Raw genomic sequence first — 27,436 nt, forward strand, 5'->3', positions numbered from 1 at the left:
CAAGTCCACAGAGGATAACAACCTACTACTGCTAAGTTATCCCAGCAGCAGGGGTCTCTGGGTTGCAACCTGCCGCCCCACAGGGAGAACAATATGATCACACAAGGGCATGGCTGGTGCTGAAGTTTGTGTTTTTAGAAAAGTTCAAGGCCAGCACAGCCTCCTCTGGCCCCATGTGGCCCAGTTACGTCCAGTCTCTGACAGCAGGATCCCAAACACGCTTCCGCCGGACGCCTGCCTTAGCCAGGGCATAGGTCGGACCCCAGGCACGCAGCGCTGCAGCTGCAGCCAATGGGAGCTGAGCTTTGTGCGAGGCCACCAGCCTTCAATCTCTGCCCCTCCCTTTGTTTTCTGTAGAACAGGGACCGCAATCCCCATGCAGCTGGGAGCAATTACTGCTTGTGAAGCCACGAGCGCCAGGAACAGCGCAGGGCCTGCCGAAGTGCCAGAACAAGGGTGGGACCACACACCGAGCCGTGCAGTGGGAAAGACTGGCCCATGAGAGACACGCCAGGGGCCCTGCTGCCTCCTGATGTCTGCGGGCGTCACTTGGCAACTTTATTACAGCACGTTTCACACAGCGTGTGCTGGGACACATACAGCGGGGCACAAGGGACGGGCACGTGGACCCCAGGGCCTGTGGAGGGCGGCGAAGGGCTCGTCTGAAACCCTGCGACTGCAAAGCGGCTGGACAGACTCAGCTCCATCTACCATTTCCAAGGGGCCCACAAATGTGACGCCCCAGAGCCCTGCCCATCTCCCCCGGGAGAGACGCTGACCGCCAGGGCCTGCCGCTCCCATTGCCAGTGGCACGTCCCGCACAGCTCAGCTCCCAGCGCCCGCAGTGAGGCCGTGGCTCCACGCTCCCTGTCCCCGAAAGGCCAGCGGGGGCTACAGCAGGTACAGTAAATCACCTCTGCTCGGCGCCGGCGCTCGCTGTGGTCCCAGCCACTGTGGCCTAAGCTGATGCCACCCCGGAGCACGGCGACAGGAGCCGCGTCCCCCGTGGCTGAGGGATGGTGGGGGCGTCTAGGTGCGGTGAGAGTCCTCGTCCGCCGCCGCCGCCTCCGTCTCCCGGCGTGCAAAGGCGCTGTGGGCGCGCTCCAGGTCCCGCAGTACGTCCAGCAGGCGGGCAGCCGCCACCCTGGCGCGCTCCGGGCGGGAACCGCCTTGCTCTGCGGGACAGAGGGCAAGGAGGGGAGTGGTGGGCGGGGGCTGCGCAACAGGCATATGAACAGGCCCCCCAGGGTGGCGCAGACCTGCCGCCCCACACACTGGTGGAGGAAATTGTCCACTCTAGGCACTGATTCCCCCACGTGCGAGCGGCAGCGGGGAAAAGGCCCGGAGGCCCTCGCTGGGAGGCAGGGGCCAGGGCCGATCACGGGGCCAGGCCAAGCCCTCGCCATGGGCCGCAGCTCCGAGTGGAGCAGCCAGCCTAGTGGTTAGGGCTCCTGTGCGGGGGCAGGCCAGGGCTGGATTTCGCCCGAGGGAGCTGCCTCGAGGGTGCCATACCTCCTTGGGCATCAGGGGCAGGCGCCCTCGCCAGCTCCACCTCTGAGCTCTCAACGTACTTCTCCCTGGGAGAGAGGAGACGGGTCTTTAGGGGAGGCCATCGGCTGCTGTCTGCCCCACACTCATCTGTAGGCCGCCCCCAGCCATGGTCTGTACAGTGAGCTGGGCTGAGGAGGGCGACCCCAGTAGCACCCAGCACCAGAGAGACGGCAGCCGTGGCCTGGTGGCAGCCTTCAGCCTCGTCGGGGGGGCGGGTGCCCTGGGACGCTGCAGGCGAGCGCCGGAAGCCTCCTAGCGTGTCCTGGCTTGGGAGCCGCCGAGCTCCGCCCGCACACGGCTTCCACCCTGCGGCCCCTCCCTCCCCGGCAGACAAAGCTCCTTCTGCAGCAGATGCTACGGGCAGGAGCCCCGACCGAGGACGATGGCTCCCAGCCGGACTGGAGGAAACGCCCTCCCCCGCCCTTGCCGCAGGGCGAATCTCTTGGCCTATGGGAGGAAGCTCAGCTGCTGACTACGAGGCACTGTCCCTTACAGGCCTCTCTCCAGGGGAGCGATTTGGGAGGTTCAGGGCTGGACGTGCACAAGTCCCTGGGCCCAGGGCGCCGAGAGTTGGCTGGTGTGACTAGAGCCATTGGCGTTACCTCTAAAACCGCGTGTGATCAGGGAGTCCCTGAATGGCTGGAAAGAGGCAAACAGTGTCCCTGCTTGCAAAGGGGAGGGAGAGCTCAGGGTGCCAGAGCCACCCCCGAGTGGGACTCAGCGCCCCTCCCTGCTGCCAATCCCAACCAAACACGGAGTGGCCTCTGCTCTACACAAGCCCCCTCTGGAGCAACGGCCACGGCCTCCCCACCATGGCCCTGCCCCTGGCCTGGCCTGACCTGAGTCTGTCCCGTGCCAGCAAGAGCTGCCCGTACACCATCTGGGCCTCGGCATCCGGGTCGAGGGGGTCGCTCCAATCCCCCAGGGTCACGGCAGAGTGAGTCCGGCTGCAGCCGCACGCTGGGGCAAGACAGAAAAGACTCTCGCAAAGAGCCCTGGGGGGCTGCCAGGCAGGCTCAGGGTACAAGGGCCTGGCTGCAGAGCGGGTGGCTCCCAGGGCCCAGCTGCTTGGGGCTGCATGGCCTCCATACCTTCCCCCAGCCCACGTGCTGCACCAGTGTGGCCTGCACGGGGGGTGGCTGGGGCTCAGGCCCCTTCCCCAGCGTGCCCCCCACTGAGAAAGGGCTCAGCTAAGGCCCCGTGCCCGTCGCCTCCCAGGTTCGAGCGCCGGCGCAGGCCTGGCCATCAGCTGTCTGTGTGTGGCGGGGCTCACGGCCTGGGGTGGAAGGGGCAGCTTGCTGGGTGTGATGGGGAGAGGCCTGGACCCTCCACCAGCCCCACGTGCGGAGGGGCTGTGGGTCCAACCCCTGCCCTGGTTACCTGTGCGGAGGGGCTGTGGGTCCAACCCCTGCCCTGGTTACCTGTGCGGAGGGGCTGTGGGTCCAACCCCTGCCCTGGTTACCTGTGCGGAGGGGCTGTGGGTCCAACCCCTGCCCTGGTTACCTGTGCGGAGGGGCTGTGGGTCCAACCCCTGCCCTGGTTACCTGTGCGGAGGGGCTGTGGGTCCAACCCCTGCCCTGGTTACCTGTGCGGAGGGGCTGTGGGTCCAACCCCTGCCCTGGTTACCTGTGCGGAGGGGCTGTGGGTCCAACCCCTGCCCTGGTTACCTGTGCGGAGGGGCTGTGGGTCCAAACCCCTGCCCTGGTTACCTGTGCGGAGGGGCTGTGGGTCCAACCCCTGCCCTGGTTACCTGTGCGGAGGGGCTGTGGGTCCAACCCCTGCCCTGGTTACCTGTGCGGAGGGGCTGTGGGTCCAACCCCTGCCCTGGTTACCTGTGCGGAGGGGCTGTGGGTCCAACCCCTGCCCTGGTTACCTGTGCGGAGGGGCTGTGGGTCCAACCCCTGCCCTGGTTACCTGTGCGGAGGGGCTGTGGGTCCAAACCCCTGCCCTGGTTACCTGTGCGGAGGGGCTGCAGGCAGCAGGTCCAGCGGCTGCCCCGGAAGGCACCCGGGTGGCACACGGGCAGCATGTGTTCGTTGCAGATGCTGGCCTTGCGGATGGCCGACAGCCACTGGTTCAGCTCATTGACGTTCTGCTGGGGACGGAGAGTCTGAGCCGGGGCGTGGTGCTGCGCCCCCCCGCTGGCCACGCCGAGACTCCAGGCCTGGCCGTCCGTGCCGGGCCTCGTCCCCCACCGGGCGGCTCCTGCTCAGGGCGCTCCCCGGCGGCAGAGCGAGCCCCAAGCCAGGGCCGCCAGATCCTAGGGCAGGGGCCGCGGCCCTGGCAAGCCCAAGCTCACCTTGCACTGGATGTACAGGGTGTGCAGCTGCCCCGCGTCCTGCGTGATGACCTGCATCACGTGCGGCTGCTGGAAGGCGTTTTCGTCCACGCGCTCCACGGCGCAGATCCGCGGGACGGGGATGCAGGAGCGAACCTGCGTGAGGAGACAGCGCCCGGAGGGCTTGCACGAGAACCACCCCTCTGCAATCAGCCGCCTCGCTCAGCACACTGGGCCGGGGGACAATATGAATGCTGGGGGGCAGGCTGGGACTGAGGGGCTCGGGGGGCGGAGCCCAGGGCCGGTGTAGTGGGGGGCAGGCTGGGACTGAGGGGCTCTGGGGGAAGGGGGAGCCCAGGGCCGGTGTAGAGGGAGGCAGGCTGGGACTGAGGGGCTCTGGGGGAAGGGGGAGCCCAGGGCCGGTGTAGAGGGAGGCAGGCTGGGACTGAGGGGCTCTGTGGGAAGGGGGAGCCCAGGGCCGGTGTAGAGGGAGGCAGGCTGGGACTGAGGGGCTCTGTGGGAAGGGGGAGCCCAGGGCCGGTGTAGAGGGGGGCAGGCTGGGACTGAGGGGCTCTGTGGGAAGGGGGAGCCCAGGGCCGGTGTAGAGGGGGGCAGGCTGGGACTGAGGGGCTCTGGGGGAAGGGGGAGCCCAGGGCCGGTGTAGCGGGGGGCAGGCTGGGACTGAGGGGCTCTGGGGGAAGGGGGAGCCCAGGGCCGGTGTAGAGGGGGGCAGGCTGGGACTGAGGGGCTCTGGTGGGGGGGGAGCCCAGGGCCGGTGTAGTGGGGGGCAGGCTGGGACTGAGGGGCTCTGGGGGAAGGGGGAGCCCAGGGCCGGTGTAGCGGGGGGCAGGCTGGGACTGAGGGGCTCTGGGGGAAGGGGGAGCCCAGGGCCGGTGTAGCGGGGGGCAGGCTGGGACTGAGGGGCTCTGGGGGAAGGGGGAGCCCAGGGCCGGTGTAGCGGGAGGCAGGCTGGGACTGAGGGGCTCTGGGGGAAGGGGGAGCCCAGGGCCGGTGTAGAGGGAGGCAGGCTGGGACTGAGGGGCTCTGGGGGAAGGGGGAGCCCAGGGCCGGTGTAGCGGGGGGCAGGCTGGGACTGAGGGGCTCTGGGGGAAGGGGGAGCCCAGGGCCGGTGTAGAGGGAGGCAGGCTGGGACTGAGGGGCTCTGGGGGAAGGGGGAGCCCAGGGCCGGTGTAGCGGGGGGCAGGCTGGGACTGAGGGGCTCTGTGGGAAGGGGGAGCCCAGGGCCGGTGTAGCGGGGGGCAGGCTGGGACTGAGGGGCTCTGGGGGAAGGGGGAGCCCAGGGCCGGTGTAGCGGGGGGCAGGCTGGGACTGAGGGGCTCTGTGGGAAGGGGGAGCCCAGGGCCGGTGTAGCGGGGGGCAGGCTGGGACTGAGGGGCTCTGGGGGAAGGGGGAGCCCAGGGCCGGTGTAGCGGGGGGCAGGCTGGGACTGAGGGGCTCTGGGGGAAGGGGGAGCCCAGGGCCGGTGTAGCGGGGGGCAGGCTGGGACTGAGGGGCTCTGGGGGAAGGGGGAGCCCAGGGCCGGTGTAGCGGGGGGCAGGCTGGGACTGAGGGGCTCTGGGGGAAGGGGGAGCCCAGGGCCGGTGTATTGGGGGGCAGGCTGGGACTGAGGGGCTCTGGGGGAAGGGGGAGCCCAGGGCCGGTGTAGAGGGGGGCAGGCTGGGACTGAGGGGCTCTGGGGGAAGGGGGAGCCCAGGGCCAGTGTAGCAGGGGGCAGGCTGGGACTTGGGGGCCCCATGACAGCTCTACAGAAGAGCCCCTGTCCATGCCCGCCTGCCCCCCGCCAGCGTGACCTACCGACCCCTGGAGCCGGGCAGTGGGTGGCAGGGCCAGGGGGACACACCTGCCACTCGGGGGACTTGGAGTAGGACAGGGCCTCACTGCTCAGCCAGAAGTAGCGTTTTTGGAAGGTGAAGCGCGGAAGCAGGTGGAGTCCCTCAGCCTTGTGCTTGTGCAAGTAGCCCTCCTTGATGGTGAGCGAAGGGTGGAACAGCGTCCGGGGCTGGGCCTCGCCCGCTGCGTGCACAAGAGACCAGCCTTACCCTGTGGCCCTGCGACCTCGTGAGACTCCGGCGCCCGGGGAGAGGTGTGCTCTCCCTCCTGCCAGGGAGCCAGGGTCTGTACTGCCTCCCCCCAGCTGCCCTCCTGGCGCCCCAGCGTCTCCCGCTCCCGACGGGCAGAGCCCAGCCTCCATGCGCAGGCTGAGCCAGGCCTGGAGAGACGCCCCCGACCCCACGGCCAGGCGCTGCAGTGGAGCTGGGACGCGCGCACTCACCGCTCTCACCGTCCACGTCCACGAGCCGGTCCAGGAAGTCCTTGACCCGGGCCACGCTGGGCAGGATGAAGGGGTGCAGCGGGGCCATCCACTGCTCCTTGCCACGGCCCAGCTGCAGGCCAAGGTTGCCGATGCTCTGCACTGCCTGCCAGGGGAGCCGCAGGGTCATGGTGCTGCCAGGACCCCCAGGGCTTCAGCGCCTTGGCTGGACAGGCCAATGGCGGCAAGGGAGGGAGGAGACCCTGCCGCTCAGCTGCCTCGGGCCCCGCCCCGCCCCGCCCCACTGAGCAGGGCAGGCAGCAGCAGGGCCTTCCAGAGGTGGAACGTGCGGGCCCCCCTCAACCTCCGGCAGCAGAGCAAGCGGAGCCTGGGGTGGGGTGTAGGGAGGCTCTGGCCAGCTTGAGGGAGAGCTGTGGGCCCCCTCCCAGATCTCTCCTCCCCCGCTGCCACCTTCCCTCGCTCTCGGGCCCAGGTCCCCGAGGTGCAGGAGCATTTGCCCTCACTGGCTAGGCCTGGAGCAGGATCGGCTGCTCTGGGCCAATGCGGGGCCAGCCCCAGTCCCGCCCGGCCACGGGCCGCCAGTCGCAGCAAGCCCAAAGTGGATTTAACTGTGTGGAAGGGGGAGCGGGGTCCCTCCTGGGAGGCTTCGTGGAGGCCAGAGTCCTTGCGGTGCATGTGAGCTCTCTCAGCCCACGTCCATGCTGGCTGCTAGCCCACCTGGGGCAAGCGCTGTTTCTCCAGCCCCCAGAGTGCAGTGTGATTGCAGCCATGGGTCAGCTCCAGGGACAGCCAGCTGAGACTGTCCCAAGATGTCACGCTTTCCACCATGACCCCGCAGGCGCGCTGACTGGCTGTCCGGCTGCGGGGGCGCACAGGCCCCGCCCCGAGCCAGCAGGCTGGCTCTCCTCTGCCCATGCACCTACGCAGTATTCACGCTGCCCCGGCTTGGGTAACTGCCCCGGCAGCTAACTGAATGGCCCCCACAGCCGTCTGTTGCTTTGCTCTACACACAGCCACCTGGCTGCCTTGTGTGGCTGGGGCAGGTCGGATGGCTCCTAACGGCACACGTTCCTCGTGTCACCGTTAGAATTGGAGGTCAGATTGAGTCTACGCTCCTGCAGCTCCCAGGCCAGTCGCCCCGCAACTTGGGCTTGGCGAATGCCTCTTCCAGAAAAGCAGTCAGGCTGCGTCCGATGATCCTCCACTTCCCTGGGCAGCTTGTTCCGATGGTTAATCGCCCTCATTCTTAACCCCTGGTGCCTAATTTCTAAGGAAAGGCGTGGCTACAGCTTCCAGCCACCTATTCCCATTCTTCTTTAGAGAGCCCCTCAGAATCCACGAGGGCAACAGGAATCGTCTCCCCTTGCAGGCTCCTAGAGGCTGGTATCAAGTCACCACGTGACCCCAAGGACACCCTGGCCAGATCTCCAAACTGGCATAGCTCCACTGAAACCAATGTGGAGTTGCACCAGCTGAGAACCTGGCCCAGGAGACCTGGGCTTCTTTTGCCTTGGTGGGTTGCTCCACTAGGAGAGGTGCTATCTGAGGCGTGTTCCAGAACCCCATGCAGGGATCAGGCAAGGAGTCAAACAGCACAAAGCTGGAGGTTCCTCCCCTCTCCCAGCCCTCTTTCCTGTTGGGTACCTTGGCCAGCAGCAAAAGCGTACGACTGGTCCGGGTGTCAGCATGCTGGTCGCGGAGGTTGAACAGCTTTGGTGTCAAGATGGCAGGAGCAAAGAAGCGGAGAAATAGGAACCCACTGATGGCAATGTACTTCACATCCTGAGAGAGAGCCAGAATTGGGCATGTTACCTATCGGTTCACTGAACACTCGATTCCTCTCAGGAACTCCTAGCAGCTACTCAACTATTCGTTAGTCCCCGGGGGTGGGGCCAGCAGCCAGTGCGCTCTGCCCCACTCCCGGGGAGCCACCTGCCACTCTGCGCTGCTGCCTCTCATCAGAGGCAGCAGTGTGGGATGCCAGGCGGGAGCTGGTCCACAAGGGGAGCCAGTTTAAATCCAGCTCCCCTCGTGGACCAGTAGTGTGGAGTGGCAGCAGCCCTTGTCCAGGGTGGGATCTGAGCTCCCAGACCCCGTGTGAGCCAGGCCTGAGCCAGGCTGCCTGCCCAGCTCCTAACGCACTTTAAACACGGAGCCACGGGGGGCAGGTCCCGGACCGGTGTGAGCCAGGCCTGAGCCAGGCTGCCTGCCCAGCTCCTAACGCACTTTAAACACGGAGCCACGGGGAGCAGGTCCCGGACCGGTGTGAGCCAGGCCTGAGCCAGGCTGCCTGCCCAGCTCCTAACGCACTTTAAACACAGAGCCACGGGGGGCAGGTCCCGGACCGGTGTGAGCCAGGCCTGAGCCAGGCTGCCTGCCCAGCTCCTAACGCACTTTAAACACGGAGCCACGGGGGGCAGGTCCCGGACCGGTGTGAGCCAGGCCTGAGCCAGGCTGCCTGCCCAGCTCCTAACGCACTTTAAACACAGAGCCACGGGGGGCAGGTCCCGGACCGGCGTGAGCCAGGCCTGAGCCAGGCTGCCTGCCCAGCTCCTAACGCACTTTAAACACGGAGCCACGGGGGGCAGGTCCCGGACCGGCGTGAGCCAGGCCTGAGCCAGGCTGCCTGCCCAGCTCCTAACGCACTTTAAACACAGAGCCACGGGGGGCAGGTCCCGGACCGGCGTGAGCCAGGCCTGAGCCAGGCTGCCTGCCCAGCTCCTAACGCACTTTAAACACAGAGCCACGGGGGGCAGGTCCCGGACCGGCGTGAGCCAGGCCTGAGCCAGGCTGCCTGCCCAGCTCCTAACGCACTTTAAACACAGAGCCACGGGGGGCAGGTCCCGGACCGGTGTGAGCCAGGCCTGAGCCAGGCTGCCTGCCCAGCTCCTAACGCACTTTAAACACGGAGCCACGGGGGGCAGGTCCCGGACCGGTGTGAGCCAGGCCTGAGCCAGGCTGCCTGCCCAGCTCCTAACGCACTTTAAACACGGAGCCACGGGGGGCAGGTCCCGGACCGGTGTGAGCCAGGCCTGAGCCAGGCTGCCTGCCCAGCTCCTAACGCACTTTAAACACAGAGCCACGGGGGGCAGGTCCCGGACCGGTGTGAGCCAGGCCTGAGCCAGGCTGCCTGCCCAGCTCCTAACGCACTTTAAACACAGAGCCACGGGGGGCAGGTCCCGGACCGGTGTGAGCCAGGCCTGAGCCAGGCTGCCTGCCCAGCTCCTAACGCACTTTAAACACAGAGCCACGGGGGGCAGGTCCCGGACCGGTGTGAGCCAGGCCTGAGCCAGGCTGCCTGCCCAGCTCCTAACGCACTTTAAACACAGAGCCACAGGGGGCAGGTCCCGGACCGGTGTGAGCCAGGCCTGAGCCAGGCTGCCTGCCCAGCTCCTAACGCACTTTAAACACAGAGCCACAGGGGGCAGGTCCCGGACCGGTGTGAGCCAGGCCTGAGCCAGGCTGCCTGCCCAGCTCCTAACACACTTTAAATGCAGAGCCACGGGGGGCAGGTCCCCGACTCAGCACAAGTGGGACTGAGCTGTGCTGCTGGCCAGCCTCTTATAAAATTCCTGGCAAGGGTGGGGGGATACGTGTAATCGATAGCATTAACAACAAGCTTTTTCTTATCGGCTCACTGGTTAATGGACTACACTATTACATCCTCAAGTGGAGAACTGTGTCCAGCTCTGGGCACCACACTTCAAGAAAGATGAGGAAAAACTGGAGAGGGTCCAGAGAAGAGCAACTAAAAGGCTGAAAGTCTAGAGACCTTGCCCCGGGAGGGCAGACGGAAAGAACTGGGTTTGTTTAGTTTGGAAAGGAGAAGACAGAGGGGATGCAATAGCGCTTTTCAAGCATCTCAAAGGGTGTCACAGGGAGGGGGGGGGATGGTTCTCCTTGGCCTGGGAGGACAGGACAAGAAGCAAGGGGCTTACGCTGCAGTGAGGGAGGTTTCGGTTGGAAACCAGGAAAAACGTCCCACCTGTCCGGGTGCGTAAACGCTGGAATACATTGCCTGGGGGGGCTGTGGAATCCCCATCTCTGCAGATACTGGAGGGCAGGCTGGACAGACGCCTGGCAGGGATGGGCTAGACAGTATTGGTCCTGCTGCGAGGGCCGGGGACTGGACTCCATGACTCTCGAGGTCCCTTCCTGTTCTATGATCCCTGGCCAGACTGTCAGCAGCCACCACTGAAAACATCATTCCATGCGCAGGGAGATACCCCGGCTGACTGTCTAAGTTGGACTTTGCTTTAGATTTAGGGAACCAACAAAGAACATAGATCAAGCATCCTCAAGACAGCACGGTATGTGCATCTCCTCAGGGATCTACGGGAGCACCCTGGAGACCAAGCTCCAGCCAGTGTATTGAACATGGCCCCCATGACCCAGCATCTGAGTGCCTGCGCCATAGTCCTTGATCCACCTCAGCCAGCCTCCCTAGTGTGATTAACAAGGGGGAGGCAGACGCTAGGTGACTGGGGGAGTCTGAGAGGGAGCTGTAACATGATGGGTTGGAAGTGCTGCTTTGCCAGTGCCTGTCTCCTCCACCTGCACTGTATCAAGACGGAGATCCTGGTCATGGTTGCCCCTACCCCGGTCCTAGTTCACCCCCGGATGAATTCTCCCATACCTCCCCTGTCCCCTTCACCTCCCAGCCTGACCTCATGCTCCGCCTCTGGAAACTGCTCCGCTACCCGCTTGTGCAGCTGCTTGAAGGCCACCCTCATGGTAGGGGGGCATTTCTCCACCGAGCCGATGATGGACTCCATGATGTCACTCAGGTAGCCCTTGAGAAGTTCCTGGCTGCTCTCCCGCACCTGGGCCTCGGACAGAGAGCCCTTGAAGGAAATCCTCCTGCAGAGAAAGCCAGCGCAATGCACACTAGCTACCCCTCACTGCATCGTCACTGGGCAGCTTAGCTCTCTTGCACCGACGCTGTGGTTGGCAAAGCTTGGGACATGGGCCATTCGGAAAAGCAGTGGGAGGCTGAAAGGCTGCAGTGTCGGCTTCAGGTCCATTGCTTCTAAAAGGAGGGGTATTGGTGTGCCTACTGACACCAAATGGCATGCCCTGCTCTCCTTGCCCTGCAGCGTTTGGGTAGGGGAGGGAAAGTGGAGGGGGAGAGCTGGGGTCAATTTGCAATTGTGGAATAAGCACGTCCACTGAATGCTTCTGCTAAAGAGATGATCAGCTTTGCAATAATGATCAAGGTGATATTTGGGCCACTGGTGCTAGGGGTCAGTGTGAACACCCCATTGCAACGAGGGGCACTGTGCTACTGAGAAACCTGAGCCCCGCATTCAGACTGAGGACAGCCCTGTGCCAGGTGTTCTTGGGTTATCTGGCAATCAGATCCCAGGCCAGGAAACCCCTTTGCCTTGCTAGTGCCGAACACTCACAGCACAAGGCGCTCCTGCAGCCCTGGGCAGCAGCCCTCCGACAGCAGCACAGCTGGGCACTGCAAATCCCGGCTTCAAACTCAAAGGGCTGGTCTGGGCCTAACCCGCCTTCATGCTCCATGGAGCCCAGCAATTCCCCAGGGGCTGTGCAGCTGGCCCTTCCCACCCCGCTGGCACGTGGACCATCAGAAGCAATTTTGGCCCTGAGAGAGGGAGTCCGAGCCAGCAACTGACCCAGCTCTCCTGTGTGACTTTGGGCAAATCAGTGCATTTCCTTGGGCGTCTGGCCCCACAGCTGAGCTGGGGCAAGCTTTGGTCTTGTCTAGGGGGCAGGGACTGCCTCATTGTGTGTCTGTACATCTGTCCAATGAGGCTCCTCACACAGGCCCTGCCTGCACGCTGGCCCTGGAAAGCAGAAATCACCAGGGGTACAGGGCAAGCTGCCCACACCCTGCCCAGCTCCCGCGGCCATGGTCCATTTGACCCTTGGCCCCTCTGAGGACTGGGGGCCAGTTAGCACTACTGATGACGGCAGAGGCCTGCCCCCTGGTGGCTGGCCTGAGGCCTGCCTGCCCCTCATACAGGCTGGCACCCATGTCCGCTAAGGACAAGGCAGCAGCCTGACAAGGTAACAGGTGCCAGCAGCTGAGAGCAGCTCCCCCTCTGGAGAAAGGCTGGGCTCCGTGGCCAGCCCCCGGGGGGGCCGGCTCTGCCTGGGCCGTGTGCTCTTGGGGTGATGAGCCCTCCCACTGGAGGACAAAGGTGAACTGCTTCCCCTGCTCCCCAGGGTGGCATGAGGCCACTTCCAAGCATCTGGGGGCTGCCCTGCCTGTGCACACAGGCCCCAGAGGCCAATCGCATGCTGCTGGGTTATTCTGGGAGACAAGTCACTCTGCTTTAATTAGCACATCCAGTGAACACAGGGAACGGCAGCTGCCACGTGTCGCTGGTTCCTGATGTGCCACGTGTCCCACCCCCAAGACAGCAACAGCTCCCACTATGCTCGTCTGGCTCCCGCCCCCCGGTCCTCAGCCATGTCTCCGCCAGCCAGACAGCCATGGCAGTGCCTCCAGAGCGGGAGCCAGGCCCCCGCAGCAGGGCCCTAGCAGCACCAATCACAGCCCCTGGCAGATCCTGATGCCCGCTTTGCCGCGTGGCGGGCTCTAGGCTGGGGCTCCCTGGGAGTGTGTGTGTGCCCTCAGGAGCTCACTAGCCAAGGCCAGCCCAGAATGAGCTACCAAGCCCTCCCATCCCTGCAGCCTGCACTGGCATCAGGCTGCTCCGAGTGCAGCACTCGCGCTAGAGACCTCCCGCACTGGCGTGGGCCGCGGGACTGCTCTGAACGCCACCGAGGCTCAGCTCAGGCGAGACGCCCCTATCCCAGACAGCCCCCAGACTCCACTGCCAGCTCGCTCCCCTAGCACACACGTTGGGAACCTTAGTCCTCCTCAGCCGTGTCCCTGCCCTGGGGCGTCGGGGCAGTTTGGGGGGGACCCTGGGAGTTCTCAGCCGTGTCCCTGCCCTGGGGGGTCGGGGCTGTTTGGGGGGGACCCTGGGAGTTCTCAGCCGTGTCCCTGCCCTGGGGGGTCGGGGCTGTTTGGGGGGGACCCTGGGAGTTCTCAGCCGTGTCCCTGCCCTGGGGCGTCGGGGCAGTTTGGGGGGGACCCTGGGAGTTCTCAGCCGTGTCCCTGCCCTGGGGGGTCGGGGCTGTTTGGGGGGGGACCCTGGGAGTTCTCAGCCGTGTCCCTGCCCTGGGGGGTCGGGGCTGTTTGGGGGGGGACACTGGGAGTTCTCAGCCGTGTCCCTGCCCTGGGGGGTCGGGGCTGTTTGGGGGGGACCCTGGGAGTTCTCAGCCGTGTCCCTGCCCTGGGGGGTCGGGGCTGTTTGGGGGGGACCCTGGGAGTTCTCAGCCGTGTCCCTGCCCTGGGGCGTCGGGGCAGTTTGGGGGGGACCCTGGGAGTTCTCAGCCGTGTCCCTGCCCTGGGGGGTCGGGGCTGTTTGGGGGGGGACCCTGGGAGTTCTCAGCCGTGTCCCTGCCCTGGGGGGTCGGGGCTGTTTGGGGGGGGACACTGGGAGTTCTCAGCCGTGTCCCTGCCCTGGGGGGTCGGGGCTGTTTGGGGGGGGGACCCTGGGAGTTCTCAGCCGTGTCCCTGCCCTGGGGCGTCGGGGCAGTTTGGGGGGGACCCTGGGAGTTCTCAGCCGTGTCCCTGCCCTGGGGGGTCGGGGCTGTTTGGGGGGGGACCCTGGGAGTTCTCAGCCGTGTCCCTGCCCTGGGGCGTCGGGGCTGTTTGGGGGGGACCCTGGGAGTTCTCAGCCGTGTCCCTGCCCTGGGGGGTCGGGGCTGTTTGGGGGGGGACCCTGGGAGTTCTCAGCCGTGTCCCTGCCCTGGGGGGTCGGGGCTGTTTGGGGGGGGGGGACCCTGGGAGTTCTCAGCCGTGTCCCTGCCCTGGGGGGTCGGGGCTGTTTGGGGGGGACCCTGGGAGTTCTCAGCCGTGTCCCTGCCCTGGGGGGTCGGGGCTGTTTGGGGGGGACCCTGGGAGTTCTCAGCCGTGTCCCTGCCCTGGGGGGTCGGGGCTGTTTGGGGGGGACCCTGGGAGTTCTCAGCCGTGTCCCTGCCCTGGGGGGTCGGGGCTGTTTGGGGGGGGACCCTGGGAGTTCTCAGCCGTGTCCCTGCCCTGGGGGGTCGGGGCTGTTTGGGGGGGACCCTGGGAGTTCTCAGCCGTGTCCCTGCCCTGGGGGGTCGGGGCTGTTTGGGGGGGGGGACCCTGGGAGTTCTCAGCCGTGTCCCTGCCCTGGGGGGTCGGGGCAGTTTGGGGGGGACCCTGGGAGTTCTCAGCCGTGTCCCTGCCCTGGGGGGTCGGGGCTGTTTGGGGGGGGGGACCCTGGGAGTTCTCAGCCGTGTCCCTGCCCTGGGGGCTCGGGGCTGTTTGGGGGGGGACACTGGGAGTTCTCAGCCGTGTCCCTGCCCTGGGGGGTCGGGGCTGTTTGGGGGGGGACCCTGGGAGTTCTCAGCCGTGTCCCTGCCCTGGGGGGTCGGGGCTGTTTGGGGGGAGGACCCTGGGAGTTCTCAGCCGTGTCCCTGCCCTGGGGGGTCGGGGCTGTTTGGGGGGGGACACTGGGAGTTCTCAGCCGTGTCCCTGCCCTGGGGGGTCGGGGCTGTTTGGGGGGGGACACTGGGAGTTCTCAGCCGTGTCCCTGCCCTGGGGGGTCGGGGCTGTTTGGGGGGGGGGACCCTGGGAGTTCTCAGCCGTGTCCCTGCCCTGGGGGGTCGGGGCTGTTTGGGGGGGACCCTGGGAGTTCTCAGCCGTGTCCCTGCCCTGGGGGGTCGGGGCTGTTTGGGGAGGATACTGGGAGTTCTCAGCCGTGTCCCTGCCCTGGGGGGTCGGGGCTGTTTGGGGGGGGACACTGGGAGTTCTCAGCCATGTCCCTGCCCTGGGGGGTCGGGGCTGTTTGGGGGGGACCCTGGGAGTTCTCAGCCGTGTCCCTGCCCTGGGGGGTCGGGGCTGTTTGGGGGGAGGACCCTGGGAGTTCTCAGCCGTGTCCCTGCCCTGGGGCGTCGGGGCAGTTTGGGGGGGACCCTGGGAGTTCTCAGCCGTGTCCCTGCCCTGGGGCGTCGGGGCTGTTTGGGGGGAGGACCCTGGGAGTTCTCAGCCGTGTCCCTGCCCTGGGGGGTCGGGGCTGTTTGGGGGGAGGACCCTGGGAGTTCTCAGCCGTGTCCCTGCCCTGGGGGGTCGGGGCTGTTTTGGGGGGACCCTGGGAGTTCTCAGCCGTGTCCCTGCCCTGGGGGGTCGGGGCTGTTTGGGGGGGGACCCTGGGAGTTCTCAGCCGTGTCCCTGCCCTGGGGGGTCGGGGCTGTTTGGGGGGGGACTCTGGGAGTTCTCAGCCGTGTCCCTGCCCTGGGGCGTCAGGGCAGTTTGGGGGGGACCCTGGGAGTTCTCAGCCGTGTCCCTGCCCTGGGGGCTCGGGGCTGTTTGGGGAGGATACTGGGAGTTCTCAGCCGTGTCCCTGCCCTGGGGCGTCGGGGCAGTTTGGGGGGGACCCTGGGAGTTCTCAGCCGTGTCCCTGCCCTGGGGCGTCGGGGCAGTTTGGGGGGGACCCTGGGAGTTCTCAGCCGTGTCCCTGCCCTGGGGGGTCGGGGCAGTTTGGGGGGGGACACTGGGAGTTCTCAGCCGTGTCCCTGCCCTGGGGGCTCGGGGCTGTTTGGGGAGGATACTGGGAGTTCTCAGCAGTGTCCCTGCCCTGGGGCGTCGGGGCAGTTTGGGGGGGACCCTGGGAGTTCTCAGCCGTGTCCCTGCCCTGGGGCGTCGGGGCAGTTTGGGGGGGACCCTGGGAGTTCTCAGCCGTGTCCCTGCCCTGGGGGGTCGGGGCTGTTTGGGGGGGGACCCTGGGAGTTCTCAGCCGTGTCCCTGCCCTGGGGCGTCGGGGCTGTTTGGGGGGGACCCTGGGAGTTCTCAGCCGTGTCCCTGCCCTGGGGGGTCGGGGCTGTTTGGGGGGGGACACTGGGAGTTCTCAGCCGTGTCCCTGCCCTGGGGGGTCGGGGCTGTTTGGGGAGGACACTGGGAGTTCTCAGCCGTGTCCCTGCCCTGGGGGGTCGGGGCTGTTTGGGGGGGACCCTGGGAGTTCTCAGCCATGTCCCTGCCCTGGGGGGTCGGGGCTGTTTGGGGGGGGACACTGGGAGTTCTCAGCCGTGTCCCTGCCCTGGGGGGTCGGGGCTGTTTGGGGGGGGACACTGGGAGTTCTCAGCCGTGTCCCTGCCCTGGGGGGTCGGGGCTGTTTGGGGGGGGACACTGGGAGTTCTCAGCCGTGTCCCTGCCCTGGGGGGTCGGGGCTGTTTAGGGGGGGACACTGGGAGTTCTCAGCCGTGTCCCTGCCCTGGGGGGTCGGGGCTGTTTGGGGGGGGACACTGGGAGTTCTCAGCCGTGTCCCTGCCCTGGGGGGTCGGGGCTGTTTGGGGAGGACACTGGGAGTTCTCAGCCGTGTCCCTGCCCTGGGGGGTCGGGGCTGTTTGGGGGGGACCCTGGGAGTTCTCAGCCATGTCCCTGCCCTGGGGGGTCGGGGCTGTTTGGGGGGGGACACTGGGAGTTCTCAGCCGTGTCCCTGCCCTGGGGGGTCGGGGCTGTTTGGGGGGGGACACTGGGAGTTCTCAGCCGTGTCCCTGCCCTGGGGGGTCGGGGCTGTTTGGGGGGAGGACCCTGGGAGTTCTCAGCCGTGTCCCTGCCCTGGGGGGTCGGGGCAGTTTGTGCCCTGGGGGGTCGGGGCTGTTTGGGGAGGACACTGGGAGGTTCTCAGCCGTGTCCCTGCCCTGGGGGGTCGGGGGCTGTTTGGGGGGGGGACACTGGGAGTTCTCAGCCGTGTCCCTGCCCTGGGGGGTCGGGGGCTGTTTGGGGGGAGGGACCCTGGGAGTTCTCAGCCGTGTCCCTGCCCTGGGGGGTCAGGGGCTGTTTGGGGGGGGGACACTGGGAGTTCTCAGCCGTGTCCCTGCCCTGGGGGGGTCGGGGCTGTTTAGGGGGGGGGACACTGGGAGTTCTCAGCCGTGTCCCTGCCCTGGGGGGTCGGGGCTGTTTGGGGGAGGACCCTGGGAGTTCTCAGCCGTGTCCCTGCCCTGGGGGGTCGGGGCTGTTTTGGGGGGGGACACTGGGAGTTCTCAGCCGTGTCCCTGCCCTGGGGGGTCGGGGCTGTTTAGGGGGGGGACACTGGGAGTTCTCAGCCGTGTCCCTGCCCTGGGGGGTCGGGGGCTGTTTGGGGGGAAGGACCCTGGGAGTTCTCAGCCGTGTCCCTGCCCTGGGGGGTCGGGGGCTGTTTTGGGGGGGGACACTGGGGAGTTCTCAGCCGTGTCCCTGCCCTGGGGGGTCGGGGCTGTTTGGGGGGGGGACACTGGGAGTTCTCAGCCGTGTCCCTGCCCTGGGGGGCTCGGGGCTGTTTGGGGAGGATACTGGGGCTTCTCCCTGAGCATCTAGCTCTTGAGATGGAAAAGCATCTGCCACAAGTTGGTTTGTGACAGAGGGTGTTTCCCCCCGAATGGCTGGTGCTATGGGCAGACCCTGGTCTCCGCTCCGCGGATATGGGACCCACTCCGCTGCAGCCACTGGGGGTCGCTCCGTGGGCCCTGGCCTGGACGCTGCCGCTCACTCACCTGGTCCGGTTCAGCTCAATTTTACAGGGATCCAACTCAACATACTTCTTCTCCTCAAAGATGCGGTTTACGATTGGCTTCAGAACCTCGTGCAGATAGGGCATTCCGACCACCTGCAGAGGCCGCAGCAAGAGGGCGAGTGATGGAGGGGATGAGAATGGGGGCGCAGGAAGAAAGACAGAGCTTAGTAATGGGAGGGAGGAGCAGTGGTTCCCGGTTGCTTAAATGCATTAGTAACCTCTGCCCTCCTCTGTGGAAGGCCCTGCCTAGTTCACCTACGGCACAACAGCTTCTCTCAGCCCTCGCAGAGCTGGGTTTAACGTGCTGCCCTCCTGGCAGCAGACAGCGTCTCCCCTCGACGCGGTGCAGTGGTGCAGCTGCAGCGCTGTGTGGATGGTATTAAGCCCTTCAGGGGATGTCTTCACTAAACATTTGGCCCTGTGATTCTTGGAGAAAAGAATAAACCTTTGTGGCCAGGACAAAAGGCCTGGGGAGTTTTACTGGCAATCAAATACCTGGACTCACAAGAGTCTAGTGAAGACAGACCCCTAAACTTAGGGCAACTCGTGGCCAGTGCACACCGCGGCAGATCAACAGCTTCCTGCATCCACCGCCTCCTCCACAGACAGGGACAGAGACGTGCTCCAGGCCACACAATTGGAATTGAGCTAGCCAGCTCCTGGCTCCCAGCCCTGGCGTTACTTCACATGCTGCACAGGGAGGGTTGGGGCAAGGCTATGGCACACGTCAGAGTTGCTGACACTAGGGATGTAATAGTGCCGTCAATTAACCGATGAACCCAATAAACCAAAGTGCATGGGTTAATGCTATGGACCACCTGCATTTCCTCCCCCCACCCCCGCCAGTACATTGTTCAGCAGGCTGGCCAGTAGCCCAGCTGTGGCTCTGCATTTAAAGTGCGTTAGGAGCCAGGCGGCCAGGCAGCCCGGTTCAGTTCTGGCTCGTGCTGGGGTTTAGGAGCTCAGCCCCTCCCCTGGACAGGGGCTGCTGCCACCCTGTGCTGCTGCCTCTGTATCAGTTCGGCTGAATTTTACCAGCTCCCACCTTGCACTGATCCAGAGGCAGCAGTGCGGAGCGGGGCTGCCCCCGCTCCCAGGGACTACGGAATAGTCCAGTAACTGAGGCCAATCCATTACCGGATATCTAACATCCCTAGCTAACACCAACTTCCCTAGAATCCACTAGGTCGCTCTCCACTGCACTCACCTTCATAAACTGCTCCATGGATTTGGAGGCCAGGGAGTTGGAGCGGAAGAGCGTGTTTGGATCAGCTGAAAGCCAAGCAAATGGATTCATGATGCAGCTGAGCCCTGGACCATGTTGCATTTCCACATGGCATGACAGGGGGATGTGTGCAAAGCGGCTGCCCAGCGACTCTCAGCCGCAGCCCCTTGGCCAGAGAGGCTGAGAGGTGCCGGCAGCAGGGAACAGATGGACTCCAGGGGACCAAGTGGGGGTGGATGGCAGCAGGAGCTGCGGGGGAGGAGCAGACAGGGAAGAGGCTGAGGGTGTGAGGAGCAGAGGGAAGTGGAGAGACAAATGCTGGATCCTGTAATAAACCGGGAGCCAGCTGATTGGCTTGAGCTCCGTGAGGAAACAGAGCAGCTTCTCTCATGTGCAGGAAGGGTGTAGGAGTCGAGGGGGGACACGGGACTGGGGGCTGCAGCTTAGGCACGAGGAACCCAGTGCAGAGAGCCAGCAAGAGGGGAGGGCATAGCAACTTGAGACCAGAGCCCTGTCATGGACAGTGGTCCAGGGAAGAGGCCCCTGGCCTTGCCCCACTCACAACTCTGACATGTGATGTGGGGAGGCGAGCCGGGAGAACCCCCTGCGTCGGGCTGGAAGGGATCAGAAGAGCCCTGCTCCTGGTGTCGGGCAGCAGAATGGCCCTCTGCCGCGCCCCCGTGGGACTGCAAACTTGAGATCAGGAGAGGGAGAGAGGGAAGCAGGCCCTGACCTCTGGATGTGGGGGGGGCTGCCCTTTGTCAGGGGCCCGAGGCCAGTCTCCATTCAGGAGCTAGCCGGGGGGCCAGCAGATGGCCTCACTTCAGACAGATTTTTGCTTGTGATTCCAAGGGACAACCAGGAGCCAAGTGCCCCAGGGAAACGGGCCAGCCAGCAGCCAGGGCCAGAGGTGGCCAGGCCAGCCGGCAGCACGGGCCAGAGGTGGCCAGGCCAGCCGGCAGCACGGGCCAGAGGTGGCCAGGCCAGCCGGCAGCACGGGCCAGAGGTGGCCAGGCCAGCCGGCAGCACGGGCCAGAGGTGGCCAGCTGACTTGGACACGTGTCACAGGTACCTCGGTATTGACACTCATTGGTACCTGGGTGCTAGGGTAAGGTATGAAACGGGCCCCACGGGTTTCAGCCCCCCCCCCCCCCCGATTTTCCTGGCCTGGGTGTTGGCAGAGGAGCACGCCCTCCCCCACGCACCCCGGCATGGAGCACTCCCAGTCACTTTGAGCGCCTTGCACTGCACAGCGATGCCCAGCGCCAGGAGCTTTGCCAACACTGAGCAGCCTGTGGGCAGCACTTACTGGTCTTCGTCACCTCTCGCAGGTTGAGGTAGTCCAGGAAGGGCACCGCCAGGCCCTGTCCTAGGAAGATCTTCACCAGCTTCGTGGCCACATCCTGCCGGCTCTCCACCGAGCTGATCTCTCCAGCAAGGCCAGCGGGCTGACGTCCTCCTGTCACACAGCAGGGCAGCATTGCTCTTTGGCCAGCAAGCCTTGGCTTAGGCATGAGACCTGGTGGCGCGGAGGTGCTGCAGCACCCTCGGGCTCTCAGCCCTAGTGCCTGGGATCCCAGCTGCTGCCCCGTGTGCCAGAGCTCTGCTGCCCACCCTGCACCTGGTGTCCTGGATGCCACCCCATGTGCTGGGGGCTCTGCTGCCAGCCCCATGCCGAGGGTCCCAGCTGCCAGCCCTGTGCACTGCGGCTTTGCTCCTGGCCTCAGCTGTGGAGGGGGTGGGGGAGAGGGAAGGGGGCTGGATTTCAGCATCCCCGCTCTTAAAACTGTGCCTGCGCCACTGGCCTCTGCCCCACCCGGAGAGACCCTCAACCCCCCACCTGCAGAGCCCCTCTGCCCCACAGAGAGGGTCCCCACTGCCCGAGCCAGCTCTGCCCCAGACCAAGAGGGACTTCAGGCACTGACACGTTGCCGGCACATGCGTGCACGTATGTTCGCACATGCACACACATGCGCTGGGGGTGGACAGCTGCTCTCTGCGCTCAGTAACACCCTGCTTCCAAAGAGCCATCCGGGGGGTGCCTCTGCAAAAGTCCCCGGGCAGCACTGGTGGGCGGCTCAGAGCTACAAGGCTCCCCAGGGATGACAAGGGACAGGTTGTTGCAGGAAGGGGCCACATGGGGCGGCCCCAGACAAACATTTTAAGGCCAGAAAACCTTAAAAAACAACGACTAGTCTGGTGGCACTTCGGAGACTAACGGAACATGCCAGCGGGACCACGCGCTCTCGTGGCTCAGCCCACGGCTCCCGGCGACCGGAGTGTTGCAGTCCAGATCCAAGAAGAGGGAAGGGAAGGGAAGGGAAGGGAAGGGAAGGGAAGGGAAGGGGGCGGGACCAAAGACAGCTGCTCCCAGTCTAGTCGTTGCTTTGGACGTTTTTCTAGCTCCAGACTAACTGGGCTGCCCCTCTGAAGATGTTACGGCCAGGAGATGAGGTGCAGACTAAGCAGGAAATGCTGCAGGGCCAGGCACTGTTCAGACTCCCCAGCTGGCATGAGTGAGGAGCCTGGGAACTAGAGGCACCCCTTCTCCTCCTCCCTTCCATTTCCCCCAGCCCAGCCACTCTCTCCCCCGCCTTGCCTGGACGCAGCCACAGTTACAATGAGCTAGACCCACCTCAGCAGGGCACAGGATAGATTCCACCAGGAGCTCAATCAGGGGCTGGTAGTACATGGAGGGCAGGATCCTGTCCTCAGCCAGTCGGACTTTCAGCCGCAGAGCCCCCAGCTTCCCTCTGCAAGGACACCCGAGACACCACTCCATGGGCAAGTGTGTGTGGAATGAGAGCACAGCAGCACATGGGAGCGACTCCTCCAGCACAGCAACCAGAATCAAAAGCCCAGAGGCAAGAACGGACAAGATGAGCCTGAGGCCCTCTGTCCTTGACCTCTCCCCCGACTGCGCCCCGTGGCAGAGGCTGTGCCTATCGCCAGTGCCCCATGGACGAACACAGTCAGCCAGCGTGAGCTCTGTGGATGAGTCACCCTGGCGCCACTGCAGAAGTGGCAGAGACGCCCAGCGCCCTGTCCATCCATCCATCCGCCCAAGCCTTTCAAGCTCCCATTTCAGGCAAGAGCTGGGTTATTTCAGTGCACTACAGAGGATCCCCTGTGCTGCTCAGTGGCTCCTCCAGACTCAGGCCTGGCTGAGCGCACACAAGAAGCCTCCCGGTGTGCCGGGACGGAAGCGCTGGGTGTGGAGGCTGCAGCCCCACTTCTGAGCAGTTTGCTTTTGTTTTAATTTAGGACGGGGGCAGGAAACAAAATGCCCCAGTTAACTGCATTTAAAGACAGCCCCTTCGGCTCCATGCACATACAGGGAGGTGGCAAGCGGTGACCTGGTGGATGAACAAACCCTCCCCGTGAGGACCAACAGCCTCACTAACCTCAGTTTCCAGTTGGGGAAACCGCGGCACAGAAGGTGAGCATGCAAGTCAGTGGCAAAGCTGGGCATAGAGCCCAGGAGTCCACAGCAGTAGTAGCTACAGCGCTGCCCCTGCTAGAAACAGTGTGCAGGACTCCTGGCTCCCAGGAGCCATGCTCACTCCACCTCCCCACCCAGGGTCCTGACGGCTGACTGTTTACCCAGCATCCTCCTCAGTGGTGGGGAAGGGCAGGAGCCTGAACCAGCCTTTGGCAGGGGATCGCTGAAGGGCAGCCAGAGAGAACTCAATCTGTGTGGGACACAGAGAAAGGGACAGTAAGGAGACAGACACCGACAGAAGGGGCAGCCCTGGAGGGAGCCTCGTCCCAACCCCCAGCAATGTGGGGGACACGTTGGCTTCCAGTGTGATTCACCCGCAGGCTGTTTCCTTGCCAGACCCTTCAAGCTCTTCTGGAGGGAAGCTGGTCCAAGCCTTGCTGAGCTGCCCTACCCCACCCCAGAGTGAGTCTTTTTCGAAAAAACTCCCCTGCATCTAGACTGCAGCTGCAATCGACAGACGCGGCAGTTCTTTCGATCGCGGTACACCTCACTTTGCGAGGAAGAACGCCTCTTTCCGAAAGTACTCTTTCAATAAAGGCGCTATTGAACGCAAACTGTGCTTTTTTGAAAGAGAGTGTCTAGGCTTTTTCGAAAAACCTGCGTGTAGTCTAAAGGCTCTTTCGAAAGAGGCTTGTAGTCTAGATGTAGCCTTAGTGGAATAGCAATCAGACAGAACTGTGCCATGGGGACCGAGCAGCAGCCTCAGATCCCAGCCGCCTACTCACTCTGGCTGGTTTCAGGACAGTGTTATGCACCCTGCAGACATCTCCAAGCTGTACCCGTCACCTTCAAGGATTCATAAGCAATTTCCCCTCTCTCTCTGGCTCGCCTTCTTGGGCTTGATTCTCAGTGAGTCTCTGGCAGACTAACTAGTTCCTGGCTGGGGTAGAACGGGTATAACTGACCTAACCCAGGCTGTAGCCACGCTGCACTCCAGCTACTTACAGAGCCCGTGGTAGAGGGGGAATGGGAAACAAAGCATGAGCTAGAGCAGCCCTGGGACAATGTTAATTTGCCCCAGAGGCCAGGCAGAATCCAGGGAGTGCGAGCCAGCCTTACATATACCCCGTCCTGTCCCCAGCCATGAGCTGAGAAACCAGGCTGGTGGCCCACACCTTAGGGATCTGCTCTCCTTGCAAGCTAGCAGGAGATTTGAGGCTGCAGGTCTATGGGCCATTGACTTTCCCTCTCTCCAGTCTGCTCAGAGCCAGGCCCCCACCTCCCGATGGAGGTATTGAGGACATGGCTGGAGCTGCTCACCTGTCCCAGGAAGTCATTCTTTCCCACCATGTCCCAGTCCCACACCTCCACGCTCACAAGGGACCCCTTCGGCTCCTTCCCGGGCACCCCCTCCTCCAGGTCAAACTCCAGCACCTCATCCCAGTGTGGAAAACGAGTCTTCTTAATGATCTGCAAGGGGAGAGAGAAATGGGGCTCCTGGCATGGACAGCAGTTTGGGGTGTCTGCTGGCAAGGAGTGGCCAGTGGGCCCATGCCTGTGGCATGCTGAGCCCGTTCCAATCCACACTGATTTCAGCAGGAGCTGAGGGTGCTCAGACTCCCACTAGGATCCCACCTGCAGGGCGAGACGTGCCAGGAAGAGCACAGCTAAGGCAAGACAGAGTTAGGCAAGCTGGCCTGGTTTTTCCCCTCTTTAAGGCTCACGTCTTTCTAGGCATTTGTATTGTGTCCATCACCATGGCACCTGAGCCATGATTCTCAGTGACAGTAAGGTCCTTTGTGCCACGCTGGCAGACAAAATAGTGCCTAGCAAAGGGGACTGTGCACACGGAGCAAGGGTAGGACATCACCAAGGAAGCAGGCTGGGGTACCAAGCCTTTCAGCCCTCCCAGCGACCCAGGAGATACACAGGCAGGCTCCCCCCACCCCACCACATTCTCAGCTATCACCACATACAGTGCACACCACACAGAGACCCAGGGAAAGGAAGGACCCTTGTACCTCTGGCATGGCAGCTAAAAAGAGCCCTGTCCCCAGGGCTGAGAGCAAGTCTCTGCATGTGACCCTTCTGCTTGTGCCGTAGGGGGGGCTGTCTGCTTTGTTACCCAGGGTTCCCCTGCGCTGTGCTGTGTGATTCCCACTGACTCACCCACATGTGTACTGGCCCAGACACCTAGTCCCAGCCTGATCAGATAACAAGGCTCTTCCCTGAAGGAGAGACACAGGAAGGGAGGCAGAGACAGCCATCTGGCTGGGGGGCAGGGTCTGGGAGCTGGGTAGTCTTGTCTGGAAAAACATGGAGAGAAGAGACTAAGCTGAGTACTGGGGGCTGAGGGGGGCAGCAGACCTCTATCCCAAGGGGTCTGAGGCTGCCTGGCCCTGACTCCTGTAACCACATCACATCTGTGCTGTATCCTGGAGACGCAATAAACCCTCTCTACTCTACTGGCTGGTGGAGTCTCATCTTGCTGCTATGGAGGTGCAGGATTGAGGGGGGGGGGAGGGTCCCTGACGCACCGTCACACTACTCACCGCCGTCTCCAAGGTGTGGCCATCATAGGATACTCGCACAAAGGGGTCTGAGGTACCGGAGATGTCCCGCGGGGCCAGATCTCTGGGGGGAGAGGACAAGAGAAGGACGGGGCTAGGGGATATGGCCTGGGATGGCTGTGGGTGCCTCTGGGGGATGGCTTGGCCGTAGCAGCTTGGCAAGGAGGCATTGTAAACCCTTTCGGGCAGGGACTGTTCTGTGTTTGGATAGCTCACAGTACAATGGTGGCTTGGCCAGAGCCGGGACATCTTTGGAGGAGCCAACACAATAGAAACAATAGGAGACAATAAACCTCTGAGAGACTAGTTGGTTCGGATAGGGAGCTTTACAGACTATGCTCTCTCACACAGTCCCACCTCCAGCCAGGAGGCATAAAACCTCATGGGGATTCCTGCCTGCTGCTTTCATCATGAGCCAGCACGGGCCCCAGCCAGCCATGCGGAGACAGGGAAGAGACAGCCTGCCATCAGGAGGGTAGCAAATGCACCTTTAAAAATTTCAGAGAGGTAACTGTGTTGGTCTGTAACTGAAAAAAAAACAAAAAAACAAAACAACAAATGGCCCTGCAGCACCTTAGAGACTAACAAAAAATGTAGAAAAGCTTCAGAGGGGTGGCCAAGTTAATCTGTAACTGGAAAAACTAAAAAAAAACCAACAAATGGTCTGGTAGCACCTTAAAAACTAAAAAACCTGCAGATGGTATCATGAGCTTTCGTGGGCAAAACCCACTTCTTCAGACGAATGGAGCAAGGAGTCCAGGTCTTTCCTGCCCCATCCCCTCTTTTTCTGCTATTTATTTGTATCTCTGGACCCCTGGCTCCATTCATCTGAAGAAGTGGGTTGTGCCCACATAAGCTCATGATCCCATTGACATGTTTTGTTAGTCTCTAAGGTGCTGCAGGATCGTTCCTTGTTTTTTAAATTGATGCCCCTTTAGTTACCTGGAGAGCGGTCCCGCAACTCTCCAGCCATACGGGAAGGGTTAAGATTGGACCACACCCTCCTATCTGCCTCACTGCAGAAGGATGCTTGGAAGATAGAGCCCGCCTCGCTGGCTCACCCCATCTCTCCTCTCAGAGCTTTCTCCATGGCCACACTGTTGCCTAGGAGCCTGCACTCGTTGCTAGGATAACAGGATTTCTTCTGTGCATCATGCTGCTCTCTGCCAAGCGTCCTGGCTGACTGACTGGCTCAAGTAAAACAGGATCAGCTCCTTGAATGTCCACAGCAATTATCCTGGCCTGTTCCCTCAAAGCAGGGGGCTGTAGCCAAAGACAGACACATGACTGCATACTCATGTCCCTCTGGAAGGAATCCCATCCTGCGCCTAGCTCCATATGCTGCAAGCCAGAACTCAGAAACAATGTCACCTATAATGTACAAAGCCCCTGCCACAGGGCTGCACTGCAGACTGTGCATAGAAACATGTATCACAATCGTGACAGCTTTGGAAACATGATCTGCTGACTGATTTGATTTCTGAATACTACTGATCTGTGCAAAGTATGAACAGGGAGAGACTTTGCCTGCTGATGCCTTTGCAAAACAGCTGCTGTCCAGAAGGCCATTTTTGACTCACAAAATGGTTCATAAGATTAACACTATGGCTATGTCTACACTGCAGCGTTATTTCGGAATAATACAGTCCAGGTCTACACACAAGCAGTTATTTTCATGTCAAAATAATGTTAAGCTGGAGGACTGCTTACTCCAACTCCTGTAACCCTCATTGTACGAGGAGTAAGAAAAGTCAGGAGAAGAGTGCTCTATCTTGAAATAACTGCTGTGTAGACAGCACCAAAAGTTGAAATAAGCTATTTCGACTTAAGCTATGCAATTAGCATAGCTCAAGTTGGGTAGCTTATTTTGAGGTTAGCCCTGCTGTGTAGACGTGTCCTATGAGACCACAGCATGCCCTCAGCAAAGCATGCCTTACTATGGGTCATGAATATGAATATAGGAGTATGTTCATAAGCAGGGCTCAACAAACCACTGAATCTACTCACCCGTGGCGAGTAGATTTCAGCCAGTCGCTCCGTGTGCCCCATTCACTGGCGCTTCGCACATGCGCAATGTGGGGCTGGTGAGTGGCTCTTGCTGGGGTTTGTCAAGCCCTGTTCATAAGAAGATATCTAGTCTGCTGACTTGGGAATAATTATAGGATCCTGGGCTTCTTGTATTGTTAAGGGCCCCAAAAGGTTTTGTGTTGGTTACAAGAAGCTTAATGCAGAGACAGTTCCTGATGCATATATAATCCACACACTCAGCGTGTGGTTCACTGACCCATGCAATGGTACGTAGACCATGTGCAGTGAGAGAGAAGAATGAATGAGCTCTACAGCCTAAGCTGAGCAGCAGCTGGCTTTATAGCTCAAGCTATAGACTGAGCTCTAGAGATCCTACGTTTGAATCCACCTGGTGGTGGTTATGCCTACTCCATACCCAAACTGATTACTTTATGCAGGGCCAAGTTCCCAAGCATTGTGCATTTAACAAAGTGGTAATGGCAGATCCCCTT

At 62.9% G+C, this 27,436-nt stretch overlaps 1 protein-coding gene across 1 annotated transcript in view; it reads right to left on the reverse strand.

The window, feature by feature from the left end:
* Nucleotides 1–443: 443 nt before the first annotated feature.
* Nucleotides 444–27,436, reverse strand: part of RASAL1 (RAS protein activator like 1) — a 63,180-nt gene continuing 36,187 nt past the window's right edge. The window contains 17 exon segments of the mRNA XM_075897922.1: nt 444–1,175; nt 1,513–1,577; nt 2,391–2,511; nt 3,508–3,643; nt 3,851–3,985; nt 5,691–5,863; nt 6,123–6,267; nt 7,767–7,904; nt 10,790–10,982; nt 17,661–17,773; nt 18,888–18,952; nt 20,215–20,337; nt 20,340–20,364; nt 21,541–21,658; nt 22,509–22,597; nt 23,668–23,817; nt 24,900–24,981. Of these exon segments, the coding sequence (XP_075754037.1) occupies nt 1,030–1,175; nt 1,513–1,577; nt 2,391–2,511; nt 3,508–3,643; nt 3,851–3,985; nt 5,691–5,863; nt 6,123–6,267; nt 7,767–7,904; nt 10,790–10,982; nt 17,661–17,773; nt 18,888–18,952; nt 20,215–20,337; nt 20,340–20,364; nt 21,541–21,658; nt 22,509–22,597; nt 23,668–23,817; nt 24,900–24,981 (2,017 nt within the window). The 3' untranslated portion in view covers nt 444–1,029.

Source organism: Pelodiscus sinensis, chromosome 15 (assembly GCF_049634645.1).
Source record: "Pelodiscus sinensis isolate JC-2024 chromosome 15, ASM4963464v1, whole genome shotgun sequence".
Classification (NCBI taxonomy): Eukaryota; Metazoa; Chordata; order Testudines; family Trionychidae; genus Pelodiscus; species Pelodiscus sinensis.